This window comes from Sarcophilus harrisii, chromosome 2 (assembly GCF_902635505.1).
Source record: "Sarcophilus harrisii chromosome 2, mSarHar1.11, whole genome shotgun sequence".
Taxonomy (NCBI): domain Eukaryota; kingdom Metazoa; phylum Chordata; class Mammalia; order Dasyuromorphia; family Dasyuridae; genus Sarcophilus; species Sarcophilus harrisii.
In genome coordinates this window covers 633670409-633692404 of record NC_045427.1, presented here as the reverse complement: position 1 = coordinate 633692404, position 21996 = coordinate 633670409, and the positions used below count along the sequence as shown (strand labels likewise).

The 21996-nt window shown below is 43.1% G+C and overlaps 1 protein-coding gene across 2 annotated transcripts; it reads left to right on the top strand.

Annotated features, from left to right (window-relative positions):
- Positions 1 to 618: 618 nt before the first annotated feature.
- VPS26A (VPS26, retromer complex component A) lies at positions 619 to 20468 on the top strand. 2 transcript variants are annotated; one of them, XM_031956861.1, is made up of 9 exons: positions 619 to 745; positions 6703 to 6852; positions 10259 to 10334; positions 11477 to 11633; positions 12872 to 13036; positions 14026 to 14132; positions 15045 to 15113; positions 16209 to 16351; positions 18814 to 20468. In XM_031956861.1, the coding sequence occupies exons 1-9, from the start codon at positions 743 to 745 to the stop codon at positions 18925 to 18927; spliced, it is 984 nt and encodes a 327-aa protein (XP_031812721.1). In that variant the 5' UTR covers positions 619 to 742; the 3' UTR covers positions 18928 to 20468. The 2 variants fall into 2 exon arrangements, with proteins under 2 accessions (XP_031812721.1, XP_031812720.1); XM_031956860.1 differs by lacking the exon at positions 619 to 745 and adding an exon at positions 773 to 921.
- Positions 20469 to 21996: the final 1528 nt, after the last annotated feature.

Sequence of the window (21996 nt, the reverse complement as noted above, 5' to 3'; positions counted from 1 at the left end):
AATAAATGCATTGGAACGGAGAGGGAGGGCCGGTGTTTCCTCCAAGAATCGTCTTCTCCCCACAGGAGGGGAACGGGAAACACTGTATCAGAGGAGCTGGATTCGAACTCCGCGACTGTAGCAAGTCTCTTCCCTCCCCAGCCTCGGTTTCCCCCACTGTAAAAGGGGCTTTAGGCCTCGGAGGTCCTGGCTGAGGGGACCCGACTTTTCTCGGGAGGAGAGGTGGGGGAGGGAGGAGGTGTGTGTGTGGGGGGGGGGTTACGGGAGCCCCGAAGGAAGGGCGAGCACGGACAGGCTACCAACACCCGTGCCCCTCCCCAGGGAGACCTCCCAGGGCGGGCGGGGCGGGGTCAGGGAGGAGGAAGCCACACTTCCCCAAGGCGGGGTCGGAGGAGGGAGGGTCTACGCCGGGCGCGGCCCCGCTCCCGGCCCCGCGGACGTCGAGCCTGACCCCGCCCCCGGCCCTGCGGACGTCAGCCGTAGCCTGGCCCCCCGGCGCTGCGTTTGCCAGCCGTGGCTCCGCCCCTGTTCCTGCGGACGTCAGTCCTGGCCCTGGATCCGGCCCCGCCCCCCGCCGTGGGGGCGTGGCTACGGACTCCGCCCCCGCGCAGCCTTCTCCGGAGGGGTCACGTGCTGGCGGGGGCGGCCGGCGGTCACATGACGGGGGCGCCTTTGGGCGGAGGGAGCCGGGGCTCGCGGTTTCCGTGCGGGGCGCGCGTGCGGAGCGGTGGCGGGGCCGACCATGGTGAGTGAGCGTCGCGGCCGGGCGCGGGGCGCGCGGGACCAACGGCCGCAGCTCAGCCCGCGGCGGAGCCGCCCATGGCCGGGCCCCCGCTGCCCTTCCCGGGCCGCTCCTGGGCCCCCTGGCTGCCCGCGGGCCCCCCGCCCCTGCGGGCCCTGCTGGCCGCCGCCCCCCCCAAGGTAGCGCCGGGGGCGGGGAGGGACCCCCCCTCTAGCGTAGGGGCCGGGAAGGCGCGGGCGGACCGGGCCGAGCTGGAGGAGACCCGGGACGCGAGCGCGCCGGAGGTGCCTAATTAGTGCTTCCCGTCCGGGCCGGGACCTTGGAGTCCTCCCTCCGAGCGGCGGGGCCTCGGTCCTGAAGGATGCTTGGGGCCGCCTGAGGTCGTGGGCAGCGCGCGTCCTGGGGTCCCGGGCGTGGAGCCGCTGGGGAGGGGGGGCCACGCGCGCCCGCGGGCGGAGAGCGGGCGCCGCCGCCCCGGGACCTTTGGGACCCCCGTGCGGGGAGCGCGGCTCGGCGAACCCGTCCCAGCTGTCTGAGGAGGGCGCCGGCCGCGGGAGGGAGGGCTCCAGAAAGTCCTGGCGCAGGAGGTGTGGCTTGGGCTCGGGGAGAAAGTAGGGCTTAGAAAAGGCAAAGGTGAGGAAGGGGCGCTAAGCGGGGCCCGGGGGGGGCGGGGGCGGGGGCGGCGCCTGGCGAGCTGGGAGCCGCTGACAGCCGAGGAGCAGCCGAAGCCTTAGCCGGAGGGCCGGGAGACGCGGGCGGCGAGGGCTGCTACGAAGGGATCTCCCTCGGTGGCCCGCCTGTGTGGAGGGAGGGACGGGCTCCGGAGCGGGGACGCTTTCCCGAGAAAGCTTCCCTGGGGTGGCTCTGCTTGGAGGCGGGGCTGCCTTGTCAAAGGCCTGGGCATTTGTATCCATGGGCAGCAGAAAGGATACCCTGATGCCCAAGGACTGAAAACAGCCTGCTTAGCTCGCTGTAAATGACCTCGGTTCATGATGCGACTGCTTGAATTTGTCAAAGCTGAGATAACGTAATCGTTTACAGCTTAAACCATTTCATAAACTGAGCTGTGGGTGTTAGATGACTTCCCCAGAGCACTCGGAGGTGGGATTTGAACCAAGGCCGCCTCCTTCGGCTTCCCACCGTGCTCGTCTGCCTCTGGGCTCGGCTTCCTCCCCACCTTCCTGCCCCCTGTCCTTAAATTGCTGTCTTGTGTTTTAAGAGTTGTCCCTCACCTTTTCATCCTGTAAACATTCATGAAGATATCTAGTACTTGTCAGCCACCGGGCTGAGCTCTAGGGAGGCAAAGAAAAGTACAAGGCAGCCCCCGCCCCCCTGCTCTCTGGGGAGAAAGCGAGTGAACAGTGAGCTACAAACTGCAGATTTCTGCCAGAAATTATCAGCAGAAGGAAGGGCCCTCCAAGAAAGGGGGATTGGGAAAAGTTTCCTGTGGAAGATGGGATTTTTCTGGAATATGCCTTTTAATATAATGACTAAGAGTGATAGGTGTAGGTTTTTTTTTTTTTTTTTTAATGGCTAATCAAATACAAAACTTTATGGGCAGTTGGTGGCTCAGTGGATAGAGCAAGGAGTCAGAAAAAGCTGAGTGCTAATCGGGGCTAGCTGCATGACCCTGAGCAGTCACTTAACTCTGTGTGCCTCAGTTTTCTTCTGTAAAATAAGCTGGAGAAGGAAAGGCCAATCTCCTCAAGATCTTTGCCAAGAAACCCCAAGTGGGGTTGGACATGACTGAACAAGAGGACGTGCTTATTCCCTTTTAAATATTGAAAATGATAGAAAGGTAATGCCTCCAAGTCTTAATTTCAAAAAAAAAAAAAAAAAAAAAACCACCAGATAATCTTGTTTTTATACAAAACATTCTCACACACATATCTGACACACATCTGACCCTTTAAGAAGGTACATTCCCTGAAGGAATGATTGGATTACTATTTGCCCTTGAGCTTTGGCAGGATGGTTCTAACAGTGACTAGGACATCCCAGAAGTCTCAGTGCAGTGTTAAGTTTACCATTTCCTGAATCTCAGCCCCTGTGTGTCTGCAAGGGGGGAGGAGGGGTTCACTGCCTTTCCTTGTAGATTTTATTCTCATTCGTTCAGTCCTAGAATGTTTCTCTTTAGGCCAATTTTCCTTCTCTTCAAAGCCCTTCATATAGCTTGCTTTTAAAAACTAAATTTTGAAAATTTTTGAAAAATTTGAAAATTTTAAGATCAGCCCTTTTGTTTTACTAAGTAAATTCAGTCTACTCTGTGGCTTTTGAGAGTTTTCCTAATCTGTCATGCTTCATGGGATGGAATTCTGAGGACTCACAAATTCAGAAAGCTAAAATTGAGCCTGGGATGGTGTGTCTGCAAAATTGTGTGGGATAGTGGGGTTCGGCGTGAGGTTCATGAGTGAGTCTAGTCATTGATTTGGGTGTAGTTTGGGAAGAGACTTGTAAAAGTGGCTCCTCTCCAGGTTAATAATACTTTACATTTATTTAGAACTTTATTGGCTCACCACACTTTCCTGTCCCTGCTCATGTTTTATCTGCTCTCTGAGTTACTCTGCCTTCAAGTCTGGTCTTGCTTCTGAAAGCCGCCTCCTCTGCTGCTGACAAGCTTGCTTAGGACCAGTACTTACTTGGAAAGAGCTGGCATCGTCTGGGGCCTTTGTGTCGTTTCTTTGAGCTTCCAATAGGATCTCAAAATAGCCTTCTGTAATTTCAGCAATAGTCTATTAGCCTCTAATCGGTCTGCATGGAGGCATCTGAGCCCATTTAGCAAACACAATTTCCACTTAGTTTCCTTCCTCAATTCCTTACCAGCACAGATCATTTTGTTTATCCGTTCTCTTACAGCCTGTTTACATCTCTGGAGAGATGAGATTGGTTCTTCATCTGTCTACCAAAATTAGACTTTCACAGGAAAATTTAGTCAGGGCCCTCCATTGGCTCTGATTGGAGTTAGACAGAATGAACTTTAAGGTTCCTTCCAGTTCCAGAGCCCATGATCCTATTTTTGGAGAGGTGCATCTCAAAAGGAGTTCTAGGAAAAGCTTGATGAAAAGATTCTTTGGATCAGGAATTTTTTCTTGCAACTTGGAATTCTTCGGGGCTCCCACTCTATTATGGGGGAGGAGGCAGAAACGAGAACTGAGCTTTGAAATGATGTAGATTTTAGTTAGCTTCTTTTTTTCTCTTAATGTCTTTCTTACAAGCTCTCTGTGATTTGCCCAGGGTCACACAGCTGCATGTGTGAAAAGCTAGCGACTTGGAGTGGGGAAAGCTGGTTTCAAGAGGAGGAGGCATCAGTGCTTCAGACTGTTTTAAATTTAAGGTTTGCAGTTCTACTTAATAGCTAAGCTATGATTAAGTAGAATACATCCTTTTTCATATGAAGAAACTGAACAATTAAGTTCCTTGCTCAGGATCTCCCAGTTAACAGATGTGAAAGGATCCTAAAGCATAAGTCTTCAGTACCTTCTGTCCTCCTAGATGTGACCTCAGGAACAGACAATTTCTTTGAACAAGACTAAATCCTGCAGCCTCCCAGTACAGACTGGGTTTTGGAATTAGAACGAACATGCAAATAGGAATATTTTGCATTTTGCAGAAGCTGAACTTTAGAGTATGGAGAAAATTCTACATACAAGAAAATATGTGTATTCTTGCAGGCCTTGTATGGGGAGTCCCTGGCATAGTGTAGCCCTGGGCAAAGGTTCTGGTCATTTTCATGACACTGTCAGTTTTCATACTTTTTACTGCTCTAGAATTTTATGTGTGAGGAGGCGAGAGAAAATTCCTTCAGAAAGGACATTGTGGGGGTGGGGTATATTGACAGCAACATCTTAACTAATTAGAAAGTTGGCCAGGCTCTTGAGGTTTTTAAAGTGTCATTTTAATTCATAACTAGTTTATGTTAATGTAGTTTATTTACTTTTACTGATTGAGTACTTAGTGAACTTTGAGATCATATATCCAGCTACAAATGTTACCAGAAATCTTAAGAAAGGAGAAACCGTTTGTAATTATTTAGTTTAGGTTTATGTAAGAAGGTGATTGTAATCTCAGCTACCCTTGTGTAACCAAAGCCAAGATGTTATTAGAAAGTACAAGTTACAGTGTTTTAAATACCAAGCATACTTTGAGATATGTTTTAATTTGGTCAGTAAATGAACAGTTTTCATTAGTGGCTGGTTTTGAAAGAAAAACTTTTAAAGAGAGGCATATCTTATTGAAAGGATGTGTTTGTAAAATTAGTAAAAACAAAAAAAAACAGCTATTGGTCATTCCTATATATGCTTTTGGAAGTTGTAGGAAGACATCATCTTGGAAGTCTTTCAATGCCCCTGGAGAGAGTTTGAGCTTAAGCTGTGTGTGTGTGTGTGTGTGTGTGTGTGTGTGTGTGTGTAGGTGCTGAAGGAAGCTAGGTTGTGTCAGGAATCGAGAGCTCATCATTTTATGATTTGGGACAAGTCATGTAAACATATCCCAAGTCTGTTTTTCTTCCCTACCAGGAGGATATTGTGACCCTTGGGGTCATCTTCAGCTCTAGAACTGTGATAGGATCCTCCGAACTTCATCACAACAAAAAGTTGTCAAGTTCGTTGGTCAGTCTGATGGAAGGAGAGAACTCTTGAGACATTTAAATGTTACCTTATGTTTTTATGTGTCTTTGAACTAGTTTCCTGTTTAGATTGTTTGCTTCTTGAAGGTAGGGAATGATAGGACTTTTTATCATCCCAGAACTGGGCATAGTCTTTATATTCCTGAAAATATCTTCTGGTTAATAGTTGTTAAACACATTCATTTCTTTAGTTCTTGGGTAACAGCACAATTTTCATGAAAATTCACATATGGTTTTTACTTTAAAATGTTATCTTGGAATGTAGATTTATTTAGAAAGCTCTAGCTAGCATCACAGAATTCTGGTGATATTTTGTCAACTTGCCACCTAGAACTGGCCTTCCAGTTTCCACATTAAAATAGAGCTAACTCATTATTTGGGTATAATGCTATCAGCTGGAACTGAGGAATCTTGTGAAATATAGGGAAACCTTGTCATCAGTGCAAATGAAATATGTAGGCAGAAATAATGCTGTGAAAGTACCATTTATTCTTTTTGATCCTTACCTACTTAGATGAAGAGTACCTTTCTGTAAACTTTGCTCACACGTCTTTTATGAGGTTGAATAAAGGTAGAATGTTTCAGTGTTTTATAGATGAGGAAACAGGTGACTTTCTTTGGGTCACATAACTAGTTACAGGGACTAGAATGCTATTTCCTGTCTCCCAACCCCAGACTTTTCTCACTGTGCTTCTGTTACTTCCTGTGAAGAACACTTTTCTTGATGATTGTTTTTATGCACAGTTTATTGATTTTTCTGTTATTGGAACAAAATTGTTTTGTTTCATTTTTTACCAATTTTTAAAAAAACAACATCTAAAAACAAAAGGTTTTTAAAATCTCAATTGAAAGCCAAGAATCAAAAATGATGAATAGCTCGAATGTTGTTTTCATTTCCCACCAATGTATTTTGACACCCAAATGTCCATGGGCATTAATTTTTGACATTGGTCATCATGTAAATATATACCTCCTGTTATACCCTCTGTCATCTTTTTAAAAAATGTAACCCATGAAAGTGAATTAGTCCTACTTTACTCAGGATGCAGTTTTATTTACTTTACATAGTTACATACAATGCTTGATATTCCCTCAATAAGAAAAGACTGACATATAAATACATTTTATTTAAAGGTTTCAGTTACAGCATATTTGTTTTATTTAACTACAGATTTAGTTCTATTTCTCACCAGTTCTTTGAGCTCACCCGCATAAACCTTAATCTCTGTGGTACATAGGGGTGATGGATAACTTGATCCAATTTGAATTATGAACTTTGCTAATGAGAAAAACTGTTCATTTGTTAGTAATTAGGATGATTTTCTTTTCATTTCAGAGTTTTCTTGGAGGTTTTTTTGGTCCCATTTGTGAGATTGATGTTGTCCTTAACGATGGGGAGTCACGGAAGATGGCGGAGATGAAAACTGAGGATGGCAAAGTAGAAAAACATTATCTCTTCTATGATGGCGAATCTGTTTCCGGAAAGGTAAATCCTTGGGATGGGACCAGAATTCTACTCACCATCTGGTAGAAGTAGGATATTAGCATTTATATATTTCCATGTAAGACTGCAAAAGATTTAAAAATAGTGGAATTTTGAAGTGCGTTTGAAGCTTTTTTTATTTTTAAGCACAAATTTTACCCTTTTTTGGTTAAGTTGTTCAGAGTAAAATAGTTGAAGGCGCTCATAGGAAAAGGACATCAAAGGTTATCTAGTTTAGTATTCTTATTTTACAGGGGAAGAAACTGAGGCCTTTATTCTTAGGTTCTTAGGTATTCTTAAGGTTCTTTCTCAAGGTTCTACAAGCTACTGAAGCAGGATTTGAACTTGGTTCCTCTGACTTCCCAGCCTGGCCCATCAAACCTTATTTCCACAAGATTTGGGTTACTCCTTGTGGTGTTGCTCTTTGCGTTATTTCTGTTGGTGCTTCCTTTTCTCTCTGTTTATATCAGGGCTTAGCTGGCGTTTTCTTTGTCCCCACCCTCTCTTCTGCAGTTACCTTAGTGTTCAGAAACAGGATCACTTCTAATCCGGGGTGATGGGTGAGGGATGGTCAGGACACACATGACCAAGTGCCAGAATTGGCTCAGTAATCCTCATGATCTTTTCTACCAATACCACCTATACCCCATCTAAGAAATGGAGGAACCTGCAGAAGAGCAAGCAGCAAAAAAAGGGGGTGGGTACTAGATCTTGGTGTCAGGAGGCAAGCCTAGGTCATTGAAGTCCACTCCTGGAGGCCCAACATCCAGGAGCATCTCCTTGACTAGAAGAGGCAACCAGCCTCAAGCCAGCCTAGAGAAGGCCCCAAATGCAGACAACTGCGTAGTCATCCTCGGTTTGCAAATGAGAAAACGGAGGCCCAGGGAAGGACTCCATCTAAGACACCAGGTGTCTGCTCGTCCGTCTTCTCTTCAGGAGATGCTGGAGTGAACCTTGTGGAGGGGAGGCAGGGAAGGGAAGTGGTTGGATTTTCAGTGGGTTGAACAAGTATTCTTAGAGCATGAGTTTTCTCTTTCTTCTCACTTGTGTTCATACAGAATCTTTTATGATAATGATTCTTGTCAGGTTCCTAACTGCTTCCAATATGTTTTATTTTAAAATTGTTTGCTTTGATGCCCTTTCTTTTTTTTCTCACTGTCATCTCTAAATACCATCTGTCTCTACTCCTCCCTTGAAACAAAGGTGTTGAAGCAACGGCTACAGTCCCAGTGACTTTTCTCCTTCTATAATCTGTTCTCCAGGACCATTGGGTTTTTAACTGACTCAGAATGCTGCTTCCTTTGTTTAGTGATCTTTTCATTTCCATTGTTGTAGATGGAGCTGTTCTTCAGGATCTGCTGTCTTCACTCTGCATCAGTCCATACATCTCTTCCCATGTTTCTCCATATTTCTAGGATTGATCATTTCTAACTGTACCAATAATACTCTGTTCCATTGCCTTCCCATCATTTGTGCTCTTTCCCAGTTGATGGGCACCTGTTTGTTTTCAGTTCTTTGGTACCTCACTGCTACATATATCTTGACATGTATCAGACCCAGGAGTGGGACCTCTTGTCAGAGGGTGTGAATACTAAATAATATGGAAGTATGTTTTGCATGATTGCACATATATAACCTTGTGTCAAATTGCTTACAGCCTCAGGGAGGGGAAAGGAAAAGGAGGGAGGAGAGAATTTGAAACTTAGCATTTAAAAAAATGAAATGTTAAAAAATAGTTTTTAACATGTATTTGGGAGAAAAATATTTTTAAAATGGGCAGGGGGAGTGGGGAGGTGCCAGGAAGGGACTGAGAGTGAAGAGTTTAGTGGCACTTGTTGGTTTCCCAATGATTTTTAAGAATGGCTGGACCAATTCAGAGCCCTGGTAGGGGATTGAGTGTGCTTGGCTTCCCTTCTATCATGTCTTGGGTAGTCTTGGCTGATTTTCAGGGAGTGGTATGAGGAAAGCCACCCAGGTTCTTTTAGTTCGTTGAACTGTGAAGTGTGTCTTCATGTGGCATGAGGGAGTTTTTTCTTTCTGAGGATGGTTCTTATTTTGTCTAAATTTTTCGAGTGGTCGAGAGGAATAAGTCCTAGATGAGAGGATGGGCAGTTAATGATGGGTAAGTTTAGCTCTTCACCAGAACAAGGAGCAATCTTATTGCATCCTTTGTTAGGATGATCAGGGGTAATGGTTTGAGATTTAGTTTGGAGATCCTGAAGCATCAGTCAGCAAGCATTTATTAAGGGCCTGCTAGGTGCCAGGCACTGTGCTGAGTGCCGGGGAAGCAACGTAAGAAAGGTATGAGGTGATCCCTGCTCTTGAGGAGCTTATAGTCTAATGAGAGAGACAAGATACATATGACCATCTGCATACAGGCTGAATGGGAGGACTGGAAAAATAGGCTTTTAGCTGAGATTTGAAAGGAACCAGAAGCAGAAATGAGGAGGGAGAAAATGTTATAGACATGGGGAGAGCCAGTGAAAGTGCTTCGAGCTGGGAGGCAGAGTCGGGTGTGGGGAAGGCCAGGGGTGCTGTATACTGAAGAGGAGGTGTAGGACTGCAGAGGTGGTGGGGCCAGATTGGGAACATCAGCCATAGGATTTCATCTTTGATCTTGGAGGGTAATTAGGAGCCACCGGAATCTATTGAACGGGGAGAAGGGAGGTGATATCCTCTGTAGAGTTTGGTATTGTATTTTTGTCCTACATTACTTTCCAGAGGGACCTTTCTCCCTGCATAAATCCCAAGGATCGAATACACCTTAGAGAGCACTGGATCCTGGGATCAGATATTGGCTCTGCCATTTATCATGCATGACCTTGGCAAGTCTGGTTCCCTCTGGGCCCTTGTTTCCCCTGTAAAATCAGGGGGCTGCACGAGATGACCTTTGGAGGCCCCTTGGAGTTTTAAATCCCTTATTCTATATGAGAAGTTTCATAAATAGTGAACTGAGCAATAAGCTCTTTTCCTGATTTGTTAGAGCAGGGAATGTATTTTATGTATTGATCTAATGTGGCAAATTCAGCCTAACGGCAAAAACTCCACTGAGTTGCTGGTGCCCTATGTTGATAGTATTATACACACACACACACACACACACACACACACACACACACACACACAAACCTTTTACACAGAAGTGCTTAATTACTTAATTTGTCCAAAGACTGGGACTTCATCTCCCCTTTTTTCTGAGATTGGAAGGAAGGAAGATGATGTTGGTGATAAAAAGGCAAGTTGGATATTTCTGAGAACAGTTATATATTATGACTAGGTACAAAGTCTGTTACAGACATGGAATTGAATTTGGTATTAAAAGAAATGAAAATGAATATGTTCTTGCCCTGGAAAAAGCTGGTTGTGATGGCATTTCCTTAACATTTATTAAAACATTATGTCTTGGCAGGTAAACCTAGCCTTTAAGCAACCTGGAAAGAGGCTAGAACACCAAGGAATTAGAATTGAATTTGTAGGCCAAATTGGTGAGTTTTAAAACATTATCTTTTGTTTGTTTTTGTTTTGTTTTTGGTCATTCAAGAGTGAGAGGAAGGTTTATGTTGGAATTTTAAGTGACCGATTTCATGCTTCTCTCAGTGGAATGAGAATTGATGTTGTGGAGAGAAGATACCGTTTGTGAATGTGCTAAAATATCATTTTAAGAAGAACAAGTCTTTATAATCCTGGTCTTAGACTTGGAGATTAATTTTTGGTTTTTGTTACTGAAAATGAAACAAGGTGTTTTCACTGCCAGCCTGGACATTAAGTGGCTTACTAAAACTTTGCAACAGCCTCCCCTTAGACTGGCTCCCACGTTGTTTGGGCTCATCACCTCATGTTTCCCTGGAACTCAGATTTCCCCGGTTTCACCTAACACAATTGAATAGGCAAGATTCAAAAGAAGAGGTTTTTTTTTTTTACATCGGCCAAATTTTTTAAAAGCTGGATCCTAAAATAGTATCTAAATGTTTATATCTTGAAGATGTATCTGCCAGTTTTCCCTTCCAAATTTCTTATTTATTGCAGTAGCGAATCCTTGAATTGATGCCGGTGGTAGCGGCTGTCACCTCATTAGCCCTATTCATACCCAGATCCCACTGGTATTGTGTTGTGACATTTGACTTGGTAAAGCCCTCATACTTTTAAGTTTCAAGTCTACAATGTAATGGACCTTTTATGCTGTTAGTTCTTAAGAATAAAAATTAGAGATTATTTTCTTCCCTGTTTGGTGTTTTTAACTAGAAGAGAAAAATTATATTCCTGACCTCTATGGCACCTTGTTCATGGTATTGAATATGTAATAGATTTATCAAGGTTGTCTGATTTCTTGAGGAACGCCATTTTTGACCTGAAAGAATAACTTCAGGTGATTACTGGTAATTTTTTCATGTTATCACAATATGAGATCCCTGGAGGCATTTTTACATAGTGTTGGTCACTAAAATTTGTGCAGTATGAATAAGATTTTTTTGTTGTTAGGCAGTAATTATAGTGAAGAAGAATTTGATTCAGATTTTTGTTAAAGTGGGGAAAAGCGCAGTGGACTGATTGGAAGTAACACTTGTAATCTTTATGAAGTTGGTGTTTAAAATAATGTGGTTGCTTTCTTTTTTTCTTAATTTCTTAGAACTCTTCAATGACAAGAGTAATACCCATGAATTTGTAAATCTAGTGAAAGAATTGGCCTTACCTGGAGAATTGACCCAAAGCAGAAGTTATGACTTTGAATTTATGCAGGTTGAAAAGCCATATGAATCCTACATTGGTGCCAATGTCCGATTGAGGTATGGATGTCGCTGCACGCCTTGGGACTGGGCGAGGTCTTAAATCTGAGCTCCTATTTTAAAAAAAAAAAGTCAAAACCAGAAAGTTATCCAAGGCCAGTCTTTTACACGTCTTTCTCTTTCTTTTCTGCTGTAGTCAAACAGTTATGGTATACTAATAGAACATGCTGTAGACAAGGCCTCAGCTAATACAGCTCAAGGGAAGGAGGAACTTGTTCTACCCTGAAAGCTTGTAGAATCACAAACCCAGTACCTTGAATTATAGTTCAGCTCTTTGGTTGGGAAGGTGACAGTTTGGATTGAGTTGTCATCCTTGGAGCACGAGGAAGGAAGTCTTAGGACCTTTCAGACACTGTATTCCATTACATAGTGAGTTAGCTCCCAGGAGAGCATTGATTTAGAGCCGATGTGGACCACAGAAGGTCATCTAGTCCAACCTCTTTGTCTTAACAGAGGAGAAAACTGGGATCCACAGAAACACAGCAGCGTGGCTAAAGTCACAGACTTCAAACCAGACCTTCTGATGCCCAAGACCAGCACTTTTTATATTGGGCTATGCTTAAAGTAACTTAGGGAATTTGTTTTTCCAAGAATTTGTGCAGGCCAGAGAGACAGGGAGATTTAGAGAGGTTTAGAGAAGAAATTGGAGGTGTGGGGAGGTACCTCCTAGATCTCCAAGGATCACGTCACAGAGAGGAGCCGCCATGCTTTTGGCATCCTAATCTCGAAGTGGGAGCCCAGGAGTTGCTGGGTTCTTGCATGATCTTCTGTTTCATAAGTTTTTCTGATATGGCTGGTGATAAAGAGTGGTGTTTCATATTGTCTGATAACTTGTCCAGTTTTATTCCTTTGTGTTGTTCTTCCCCCATAAAATGAAAAATCACTCATCTTTTGTGTGACTGTTTTGGCTTTAGCTTCCCAATTTTGTTTCTGATTCAAATTTTAAACTTTTTCCTTTTTTTATAAACAATTTTTCCTTCCTCAGGTTCATCCAAAATGTTAGAAACCTGAGTTAAGGGAAGATCTGGATAGGCTACAGAGGGGGTGCTATAACTCAGTTTTTGGAACCATTAACACATTATTTTGCATAAATTCTCAAGTTAGAAATTCTGTTAAGCCTAAAATAATCCTGGCAAGAGTTGGGCATAAAGGTTGAACTCCCATGAGTTGTTTTCTTGATTCAGAATATTAAAATGACTCCTAGGAAATGTTAACTCATTTCCCCATTTACTTTGTAGGTATTTTCTTAAAGTGACAATAGTCAGACGACTGTCAGACTTGGTAAAAGAGTATGATCTTATTGTTCACCAGCTGGCCACCTACCCAGACGTCAACAACTCCATCAAGATGGAGGTGGGCATCGAAGACTGTCTGCACATAGAGTTTGAATATAATAAATCCAAGTGAGTGTCTCTTCCCCAAAAGTATGCTGCCACAGAATTCATGACTTTTGGGGTACACGTCAGTTACCAAAGGGAAAGGATTGGGAACCACTAGGAAGCTAGTCAGACTCTGGTGGTATAAAAATGTTAATGTTTAGAAATAGTAAAGAAGAGGCTTGGAGCCCTGATTTTAAGGTGTTTTACCTGATGCTCCTTTTTTATGCAGAGATATTTTAGTCTAGTCATGAAAGTACTTGGAATATTGAAATTCCTTGAAGGAAAAACAATAATGGAAGAATAGTAATAGAAGGAAAAAGGCCCAGTGGAGCTGAGTTTCTGATCCTAAATTGGTTTTGCAAAAAAACCAAACCGAAACAAAAAAAACCCAAACCGGTAGATTCAACACAGGCTATGGTACTTTATTAATTACTAAATAAATACTCCAGAAAGAGAAATCATCTGCCTTCTTTGGACCTACATTCCTTTTAAGTTACTAAGTTTTCTGAAGTAAAAATCATTTGAGTATAGATTTATGTCAGGAAAATTGAGGCTACCCTGTAAATGAGAGAAATGGAGCATAAAGATGGGGTGACTTGCCCAGAGTCACACAACCAGCCAGCAGGGCCAGCTTGGTGGATTTTGAACTATGTTTTTCTGACTCTTAAGTCCATTGTCCTGAATGTGGCAGTATGCTGGCTTCCATTAAAGCAGCTTTGTGATTAAGTATTAGAAAGTGACCACATAGCATTGTGTTCTTGGAGATGAAATGAAATGCTCTCTCCTTGTTGCTTTAGTATGAAGTATTATATGTTTTAATATATGGCTGCATCTGGCTACATAATTTTATTTGCTGTAGACTGAAAAAGACTGAAATTTCCAGGCTTGAATTTGTCAAGACAAAATGTGATAACAGTTTTTCATTGGAATGATAAACATATAGCATAGAAAAAGATTGTTACTACTTAAACCTAATGTCTTAATTATAAAAATATATCCTTTCCTCCCCAAAGGTATCATTTAAAGGATGTGATTGTTGGAAAAATTTATTTCTTATTAGTAAGAATAAAAATTCAGCATATGGAATTACAGCTGATAAAGAAGGAGATCACAGGAATTGGTAAGTTAAAAACACTCATCAGCTAAGTATCCTGCCAGATCTGATTAGTGTACAATGTACATTTCTTAGTGTGGTTCATTTACCGTCTTAACAAAGGTAGCCCAAAGTTTAAAATAGAAGGACCTGAGGTAGGCTTTTCTGTTTAGACCCTGCCACTTCTACTGCTGACCGTAAGCTAAGTCATCCTTAGACTTTTAATTTGCTATAAAGTTCTTTGTAGTTTTTCTTCTCTCTGGTTTGCTGTCCTTTTCCTGAAAAAGAATGGGAGGTAACCCTGTCACACTTTTTTTAAGAGCTGTAGTTATAATTCCAGTTTCTTGCTGGTCTCTTGTTCTCATTTTAAGCAGATGGAACCTGCCCTGAAAAAGTTGTGATTTAAAGTCAAACATTTAAGTTGAATATTATGCTCCTACGTGTCCATCTCAGGTTTTCTAAGTCTTGGTCCTTATCGTGTAATGTCAGTGTTCAGAGACTTATTTTTTGGACAGATAGGAAAGTGAGATGGAGAACTTGGCATAAATCAGAGGGAACCTAGTGTTCAGATTGCACTGGGACAGTTTCCTCTGCCAGAGTAGATATCTCTTTGAAAATCTGAGGGAAGATGGCTTTGTGTGTAGAAGGGAAATTTTAGAATGGTTCTTATCATTTCTTATATGATTGTTTGCATAGCAATAAGAAATGTTAATAATAGGAAGGAAAGATGTATTGACATTTGGAGCAAAAAACAAATGATCTCATTAGCAGATTAATTGCAGGCCACATGTGGGTTATTGTCCAAGAATGGCTGGTCCTTCCTAACATGAGAGTGCTGACTTGTTCGGATTAATAAAAACAATGGGAAAGTGTGAGGCAGGAGGCAGGGTGTATGTCTTGGAGATATTCAAATTAATGCCATTGCAATTGTGTGACCAGGGCCCAGCACCACCACCGAAACGGAAACCATTGCCAAGTATGAGATCATGGATGGGGCACCAGTCAAAGGTAACTTGTTTCTCTTTCTCTTCATTTTTCTTTTGGCTACAAATGAGGAATGGTAATGATTTTCTTATGATTTTAGCTTCTACCTCAGACCTGGACTTTGAAGTGATCTTTGTTTTTACGTCAACTGGCACAAGGCTCCTGAGAGCCAGCCCTAGATTGGATCCTAATTCCCTTTCCTATCCATAAGAGACTAAAGATGAGGGGTGACATGTGAAGGGCCAGCACTCTGCTCACCAGTCTTGCTCAGGTGGCTGTGTGCTAGGCATTATGATGGGCATTTGGGGGCTAGAGAATTACTTGACATCCTCCAACCCTCTTTTCTAAGGGTTCCTTGAGCAGCCTAAGGTGATTGGACAAGTCTGCTGGTGTCCCAGGCAGCCCTGGTCCCAGGTACCAAGAGGTGTCCGGAGCAAGCTGTAGGACTTAGGGCAGGGAGAGATGGATCTTTTTAGGAAGGGAGTTTCTTTTCTATGCTTGGTTGGTCAGTCATGATGCCGGGCTTCCCTCCCTCAGCCTGCTGCAGTGCTAGGTCGTGATGGGCCGTCTGGATCACTGTAATGAACTAAACCAACCGCGTCAGTCAAGCTGTGAATCCACTACTGGCGATGGCCAAGCTTCCCTCTCCCTGCGGAGAGGCTGGCACTTAGAAGTGGGAGCTGCCCAAGGAGAACATTAAGACACGAGTGTGGGGGGGAGGAAAGGGGGGGCAGGCTGGAGCAGCATGTGACACATGGACGAAGCATTTTCTCCTTTATCTTGGGTACCGGTGCGGGAATAAAGTTAGGGGCCTGACATGCTTTTGATGTGGAGCCAGGAGTCTGGGTGACAGCCCCTCCTAGAAGCGAGCAGCTGGCTACTCTGCTCTCCTGGCTCGTTATAAGGGTCATTGGAACCTTAAAACCAGTACGGAGTGCATATGACATTTTGGTCCTCCTGTTTAAAGTAAATTTAATAGAAACAGTCTCAGCCTGCACGTGTGTTTCATTTGGTATTAGTACTGTGGGAGGCACCAGTCCTGGGTGACATGTGGCTTTATGCCGTGACATTATTCATGACTATTTTAGCCCAACAAAAAATAATTATCGTTTTCTTTAGGTGAATCAATTCCCATAAGACTCTTTCTAGCGGGATATGACCCAACTCCAACAATGAGAGATGTGAACAAAAAATTCTCAGTACGCTATTTTTTGAATCTGGTTCTCGTGGATGAGGAAGACAGACGGTACTTCAAACAGCAGGTACGGTGTCTTGTTCTTGGCCATTTCAGAGGGAGGGGGCGGTGGGTAAGGCAAACATAGCACCGAGAAGCAGGAGGAGGGATGGGCACCTGCACCATCCCATGTTCATTTCATTCAAAGAAGTGCAGGTTCATCCATCCATTCGACAGTTTTGACTCAGATGCTGCCACTTAAATCAGGGACTTTACTTTTCAGTGTATAAATGAAACTGTTGAATGTGTGTAGCTGCAATTAATTCAGGTGGTGGATATATGTCTATTAGATGTATTTTTCAGCCCAGAGTAGGGCACAATCTTGATGGCTGGGCTTTTATTTCAGCTATAAAATGGCTAATTTCATAGGTGTATGTTTTTAGTCTGAACCCTAAATAGGCTTTCTCCAGATTTTTAATAGTGAAAATTACTTCACGTGAGGTGTGAGAGGCTTGGTTTGTAGCCTTTTATGAAGACAAAATGAACAAGTATTTATTAATCATCTAATATGTGCAAGGAAAGGGATTGAACATACTGCAAAGGAGAAGAGTGAGACAAGTATATGACAGGTGAATGCTGGCTTCTGAGAATGCCAGAGAATTTGGGGAGGACAGTTACCAAGGCGTGAAGGCCGTTGTTTTGTGAGGATGCTTTTAGCCGGCACCCCAGGTGTGGAGCTTTGCTGGCTGCCATTGCTCAAAAAGTCTTTGAAGCCCCAATTTGGGAGTTGCCTTTAGAGCATGAATAGTCTCAACACTAACAGTTTCCGTCTTTTGAGCAATGGATTGGACTCGGAGAAAAGGCTAATAAGTCAGTCAGTCAAGAAAGTTTTATCAACTGTGGAGTGATCTAACTAGTCAAGATGGCAAAAACTAAACAAAAAGTAGCAAAATTGGTTTTTTTTGTGGGTGACTTTCAAGCTAAAATCAGTTCTAATAAAGCAGCAGCTCCAAAAGTGTTTGTGTAATGGCAGTGTTCTTGGAGTGAGTCCCTGTGCTGCCTTTGAAGACCAATCCTCAGGGAGGTGTAACTTGTTTAACAAATGAGCCTTATCATCTACATGGTTCTAAGTGTAAATCAATAATTTAAAGAGTTCAGAGAGGGGAAAACCAGCACAGTCTAGCATATATGTGAGGTTTTGTGGATGAGGTAGGATTTCATTCCCTGATATAGAGGATTGAGGTAAGGGAAGAGGTCAGAAAGTCTGGGTAATATCCGGGGACAGCGAGTAAACCAAATTGGCTAAATTGGAAGGGTAAGTGTTGAGGAGCGATAAGAGATAATGCTAAAAGGGCAGGTAGGGGGCTGGATAAAGGAGGCCATAACGGGTATGTTTTTGTTTTTGTTTTTGTTTTTTTTAATTCTTTTTGATTTTATGTCACTAAAATTAGATTAAGCTAATGGTAGACTTGGTGTTGAAGATGAGATCCCCTTTCATCATCTCTGGTGAATTGTCTTCTCAATCAGCTCCCCTCCTCAGCTAATCTTCAGTCTCTTCAGACTCTATTACGTCCTTCCTCTTGACTTTTGAATTTTCCTACCTTTAAATAAAAAAAAAAAAAAGACCCTTCTCTTGACCATCCTATCTTCTCAGGCTTTCACCGGCTTCTTGGGTTTCATTATCATCTTTCTGTAGGTGACTGGCTCTCAGATTTGTTTTTCCACCCCTGACCTCTCATTCCTGAATTGCCCTTTGGACATTTCTAACTGGATGGCCTGTAGACGAACCACACTCGCTGTGTCCAGAACAGAGTTTTTTCTTTTCCCTCAGATTTCCCTCCCAGCCTAAGCCATTATTACCTAGTTGTTATTCTTGTTTTTACTCTTCCTCGGTCATATAGTCAGTTGACAAATCTTTCCATTTCTATGGCAACATCTTTCACCCAAACGCTTCCATAAGACCACCACCTGCTTGTCTGCCTCAGGCCTTGGGCGCCTTTCCCCATGCCAGGCCTTCCTCACAGCTACCAGAGATTTTCCTAAAGTACAGACCCGACCACACCATCCACCCTGTCCTTCACCATCCTCACTCCTGGTTGAGTTCCATGTCTCTCTCCAACCCTCTCCCCCCCCAAGAATCCCTTATAATTTACTTTGACCTTTCCGGCCTCCTCAGACATGGTTCCTGCTAGGATGCTTCCAGACTGGCTTCCTTTGGTTCCTGGCAGGTGACATGCCAGCTCTGTCTCCATGCCTCTTCCATCCCCGTTATGGACTGCGAAGCTAGCTGCTCTTCCTCCATCTCTCCTTTCCTTTTCCCCTCTCCTCCCTCCCCCAGATTTATTCCATGGTATTGATGATCTCCATGGCTCTCAGTCCTCTCCATTCCCTTGAGCGTGAGCTCCTACAGAGGAAGGACCATTTCGTTCTGGGTCTTTGTCTCTGGACAGTGCCTGGCACATAGTAGGTGCTTCATAAATGCTTGGTGATTCAGGTAGAAAGTTGCTCCCACAGAGTTCTTATGCTGGTGTTCTGTCTCTTTTTGACCAGGAGATCATCTTATGGAGGAAAGCTCCTGAGAAGCTGAGGAAGCCGAGAACAAACTTTCACCAGCGCTTTGAGCCTCCGGAGCCACAGGCGTCTGCTGAGCAGCCGGAAATGTGAAGGGAGGAGGAGAAAGGGGTTGGGGCAGGGGAGGCTGGTGGGCTCCAGCGGTGGCAGCCTGCGCAGGACAAGGCTGAAGGCCCCTCCCTCTGCCCCCGCTCCCCTCTTCTGTGGCACTACTAACCGGTCTCCAAGGTGTACATCGTTAAAAACAAAGTGCTTTCTCTGAAACACTGGAACTTCCTCAAGCTGCCGTGTGTCTTTTTTTAAACTTCATACTTTGATTTGATCACATGCACTCAGATATGTGTAAGCTTAAACATTAAGAATGTCCATGTGTAGGCTGGCATTTGGTAATTTTCTTTTTCTAGGCTAGATTAGGAATCTTCCCGCTCATCTCCATGTCATTGGTTCCCTCTCATTCTCTGCAGAACACGGGATGGGCAGATGGTGAGAGAGACTGAGTGGCTGAGAGGCTTTAGGGGCTGCCTGGGTTCCAGCCATCCTCTGGGGACCTTTGCTCAGTCCTGAGGGTGTTTGTCCTGAGACTGCCAGCCCCGGGGTGTTCTGCTCACTTCCTTACAGCCTTTCCCGTTAGAGAGATCTGTAACAGGATGGGGTGATTGCCATCTTATTCCCAGAATTTTCTTTTTTGCCATTAGTCTGTTCAACTCTTGCATCGGCACCACAGTAGTTTTTCTGCAGTGTTTTGTTTGTATTTTAAAATTTCTAATTTTCATATGATTTCTCTTCCTTCTCCCCCTTCTCCCCTCCTGCCTCCCCCAATTCTTTAAGGCATTTTATTTTAAGTTTTAGGGAAAATTTGGCTGTCTGTGCAAAGAATGCTAATTCCCAAACTTCCCAATTGTTGGGGTTGGGTGAGCTTTGTATCGTCTCTAATCTGTATCTGGTTAAACGTCCTTCTGTTAAGCTGCAGCTTTGGCCAGTCAAAACTCAGATTTTACAAGCTGACTAACCTCTCTAGGAAACACATACAGTGTCCGTGTCTTAATTTTGTTTCATGTTGAATTTGAGTCCTCCTTGGTTCCAAGACTCTCTAAGGTTGCGCACTTGGGGACTGGGTTCGGTTTCTGACGCATCCACGATGTATCCGCGTGGCGGAGGTGCTGCTCTTGTCTGAGCCACAGAAGCCACCTGCACTTAAGGGTCACGAACCACCCGAGACTTTTGACAAACGCCAGTGCTAGCCTTGTCAGTGGACCAAACGCAGTCCCTGGTCGTGCTGTCTGAGAACTGCTTTCCTCCGGTGTCACTTTGACCACCTTCTCTTACTGCAGAAGATGCTCTCTGGGTTCCTATGCTCCAGAAATATCTCTTTTCAATGTAGATGTCTGGGGGTGGAAACAGATGGATTTTTTTTTTTTTCCTCATGTAAGTGCCTGTTCAGAAATTTAAAAAAAATTAAAATGCCAAATATTTTCATGGTCACTTGCATGTAATAATCTAGAGACTGTTTGAAAAGATTTTGAAAACTGATTGTATTTAACCAGCCTCAAATTGTGCAACCATGTATAATAAAGAATTTGAAAATGATATTGAGCTGCTATTTGAATGATTAAAAATAGCTGTATTCTCAAGAAGCCTGGTCTCCTTTGTTAGCTGTTGGGGGGGCTTGGTCAGTACTGTGTCTTAGATGGGAGCTCCGAGTTTGTCATGTTGCTGAGATCGTCGCTGAGATGCTGAGATTCACCCCTTTCTGGGACAATGAGTAATTTTATTGAAATGTGTGTGAGGGCTAGAAAAAATAATAACAAAGTTCATCTGGAAGAGCAAAAGATCAAGAATTTCAAGAGAATTAATGAAAAATGCAAATGAAGATGGCCTAATTGTATCAGACCTAAAATTGTAATTTTATATATATATATATAATAAAAATTATAAAGCAGTGGTCATCAAAAGTGTTTGTTAATGGTTAAAAAATAATAGTCAATGGGGCAGCTAAGTGGTGTAGTGGATAGAGCATCAGTCCTGAAGTCAGGAGAACCACAGTTCAGATCTGGCCTCAGACACTTAATAATTCCTGCTTGTGTGACCCTGGGCAGGTCACTTAACCCCAATTGCCTCAGCCAAAAAAAAAAAAAAATGTAAAGAAACAATAGTCAATGAATGACTATGAATAGGTTCACAAGACATAATAGTGACTATAGTAAAATTATGTTTTGACAAACCCAAAGACGCCAGCTTTTGGGATAAGAACTCTATTTGATAAAAACTGCTGGGGAAATTGGAAACTAATATGGCAGATACTAGGCATTGACCCACACCGAACACTGTTGATGATTTAGACAGGGTGATATTATAAGCAAATTAGAAGAACATAGGATAGTTTACCTCTCAGATCTGTGGAGAAGTGTAATGATCATCTCTGGAGAATCTTGGGACCAGCCCCAGTCCTTGGTCTTTAGGAGAAGTGATGAAGGCAGGAGAGCCACTATGAGGCTGGTCAAGTCTCCTCTGTGGTTGAGTTTACCCCCAGTTGATGTATTCTATTACAATTAAATCAATAATTCATACTGAGTATAAGCCAATGATATCACTAGGGAACCATTATTTGTTATAAGATTAAATCAATTGTACTGAACAAGAGAACTATTAATCATGCTAAACTCGATAACCATTATCTTATCAATTCCACTGAGTTAATACTTTGTTGTAAGAATCGTTGCCTCAAGTATATTTCTCTATAGTTTTGCCCATTACAGAGAAGAAAAGAATTTGTGGCCAAAGAAGAACCGGAGTTCTTTATTGATCACAAAATAGTTTTGATTATATTAAGTTAAAAAGTTTTTGTACAAACAAAACCAATGCAGACAGGATTAGAAGGGAAGCAATAAACTGGGAAAACATTTTTTTACATTCAAAGATTCTGATAAAAGCCTCATTTCTTAAATATATAAATTGACTCAAATTTGTAAGAATTCAAGCCATTCTCCAAATTGTCAAAGAATATGAACAATTTTCAGATGAAAAAATTGAAACCATTTCTAGTCATATGAAAAGGAGATCCAAATCATCACTGGAAGAGAAATGCAAAGACAACTCTGGGATACTACACACCTCTCAGATTGCCAAAGATGACAGGAAAAAAATAACAAATTTTGGAGAAAA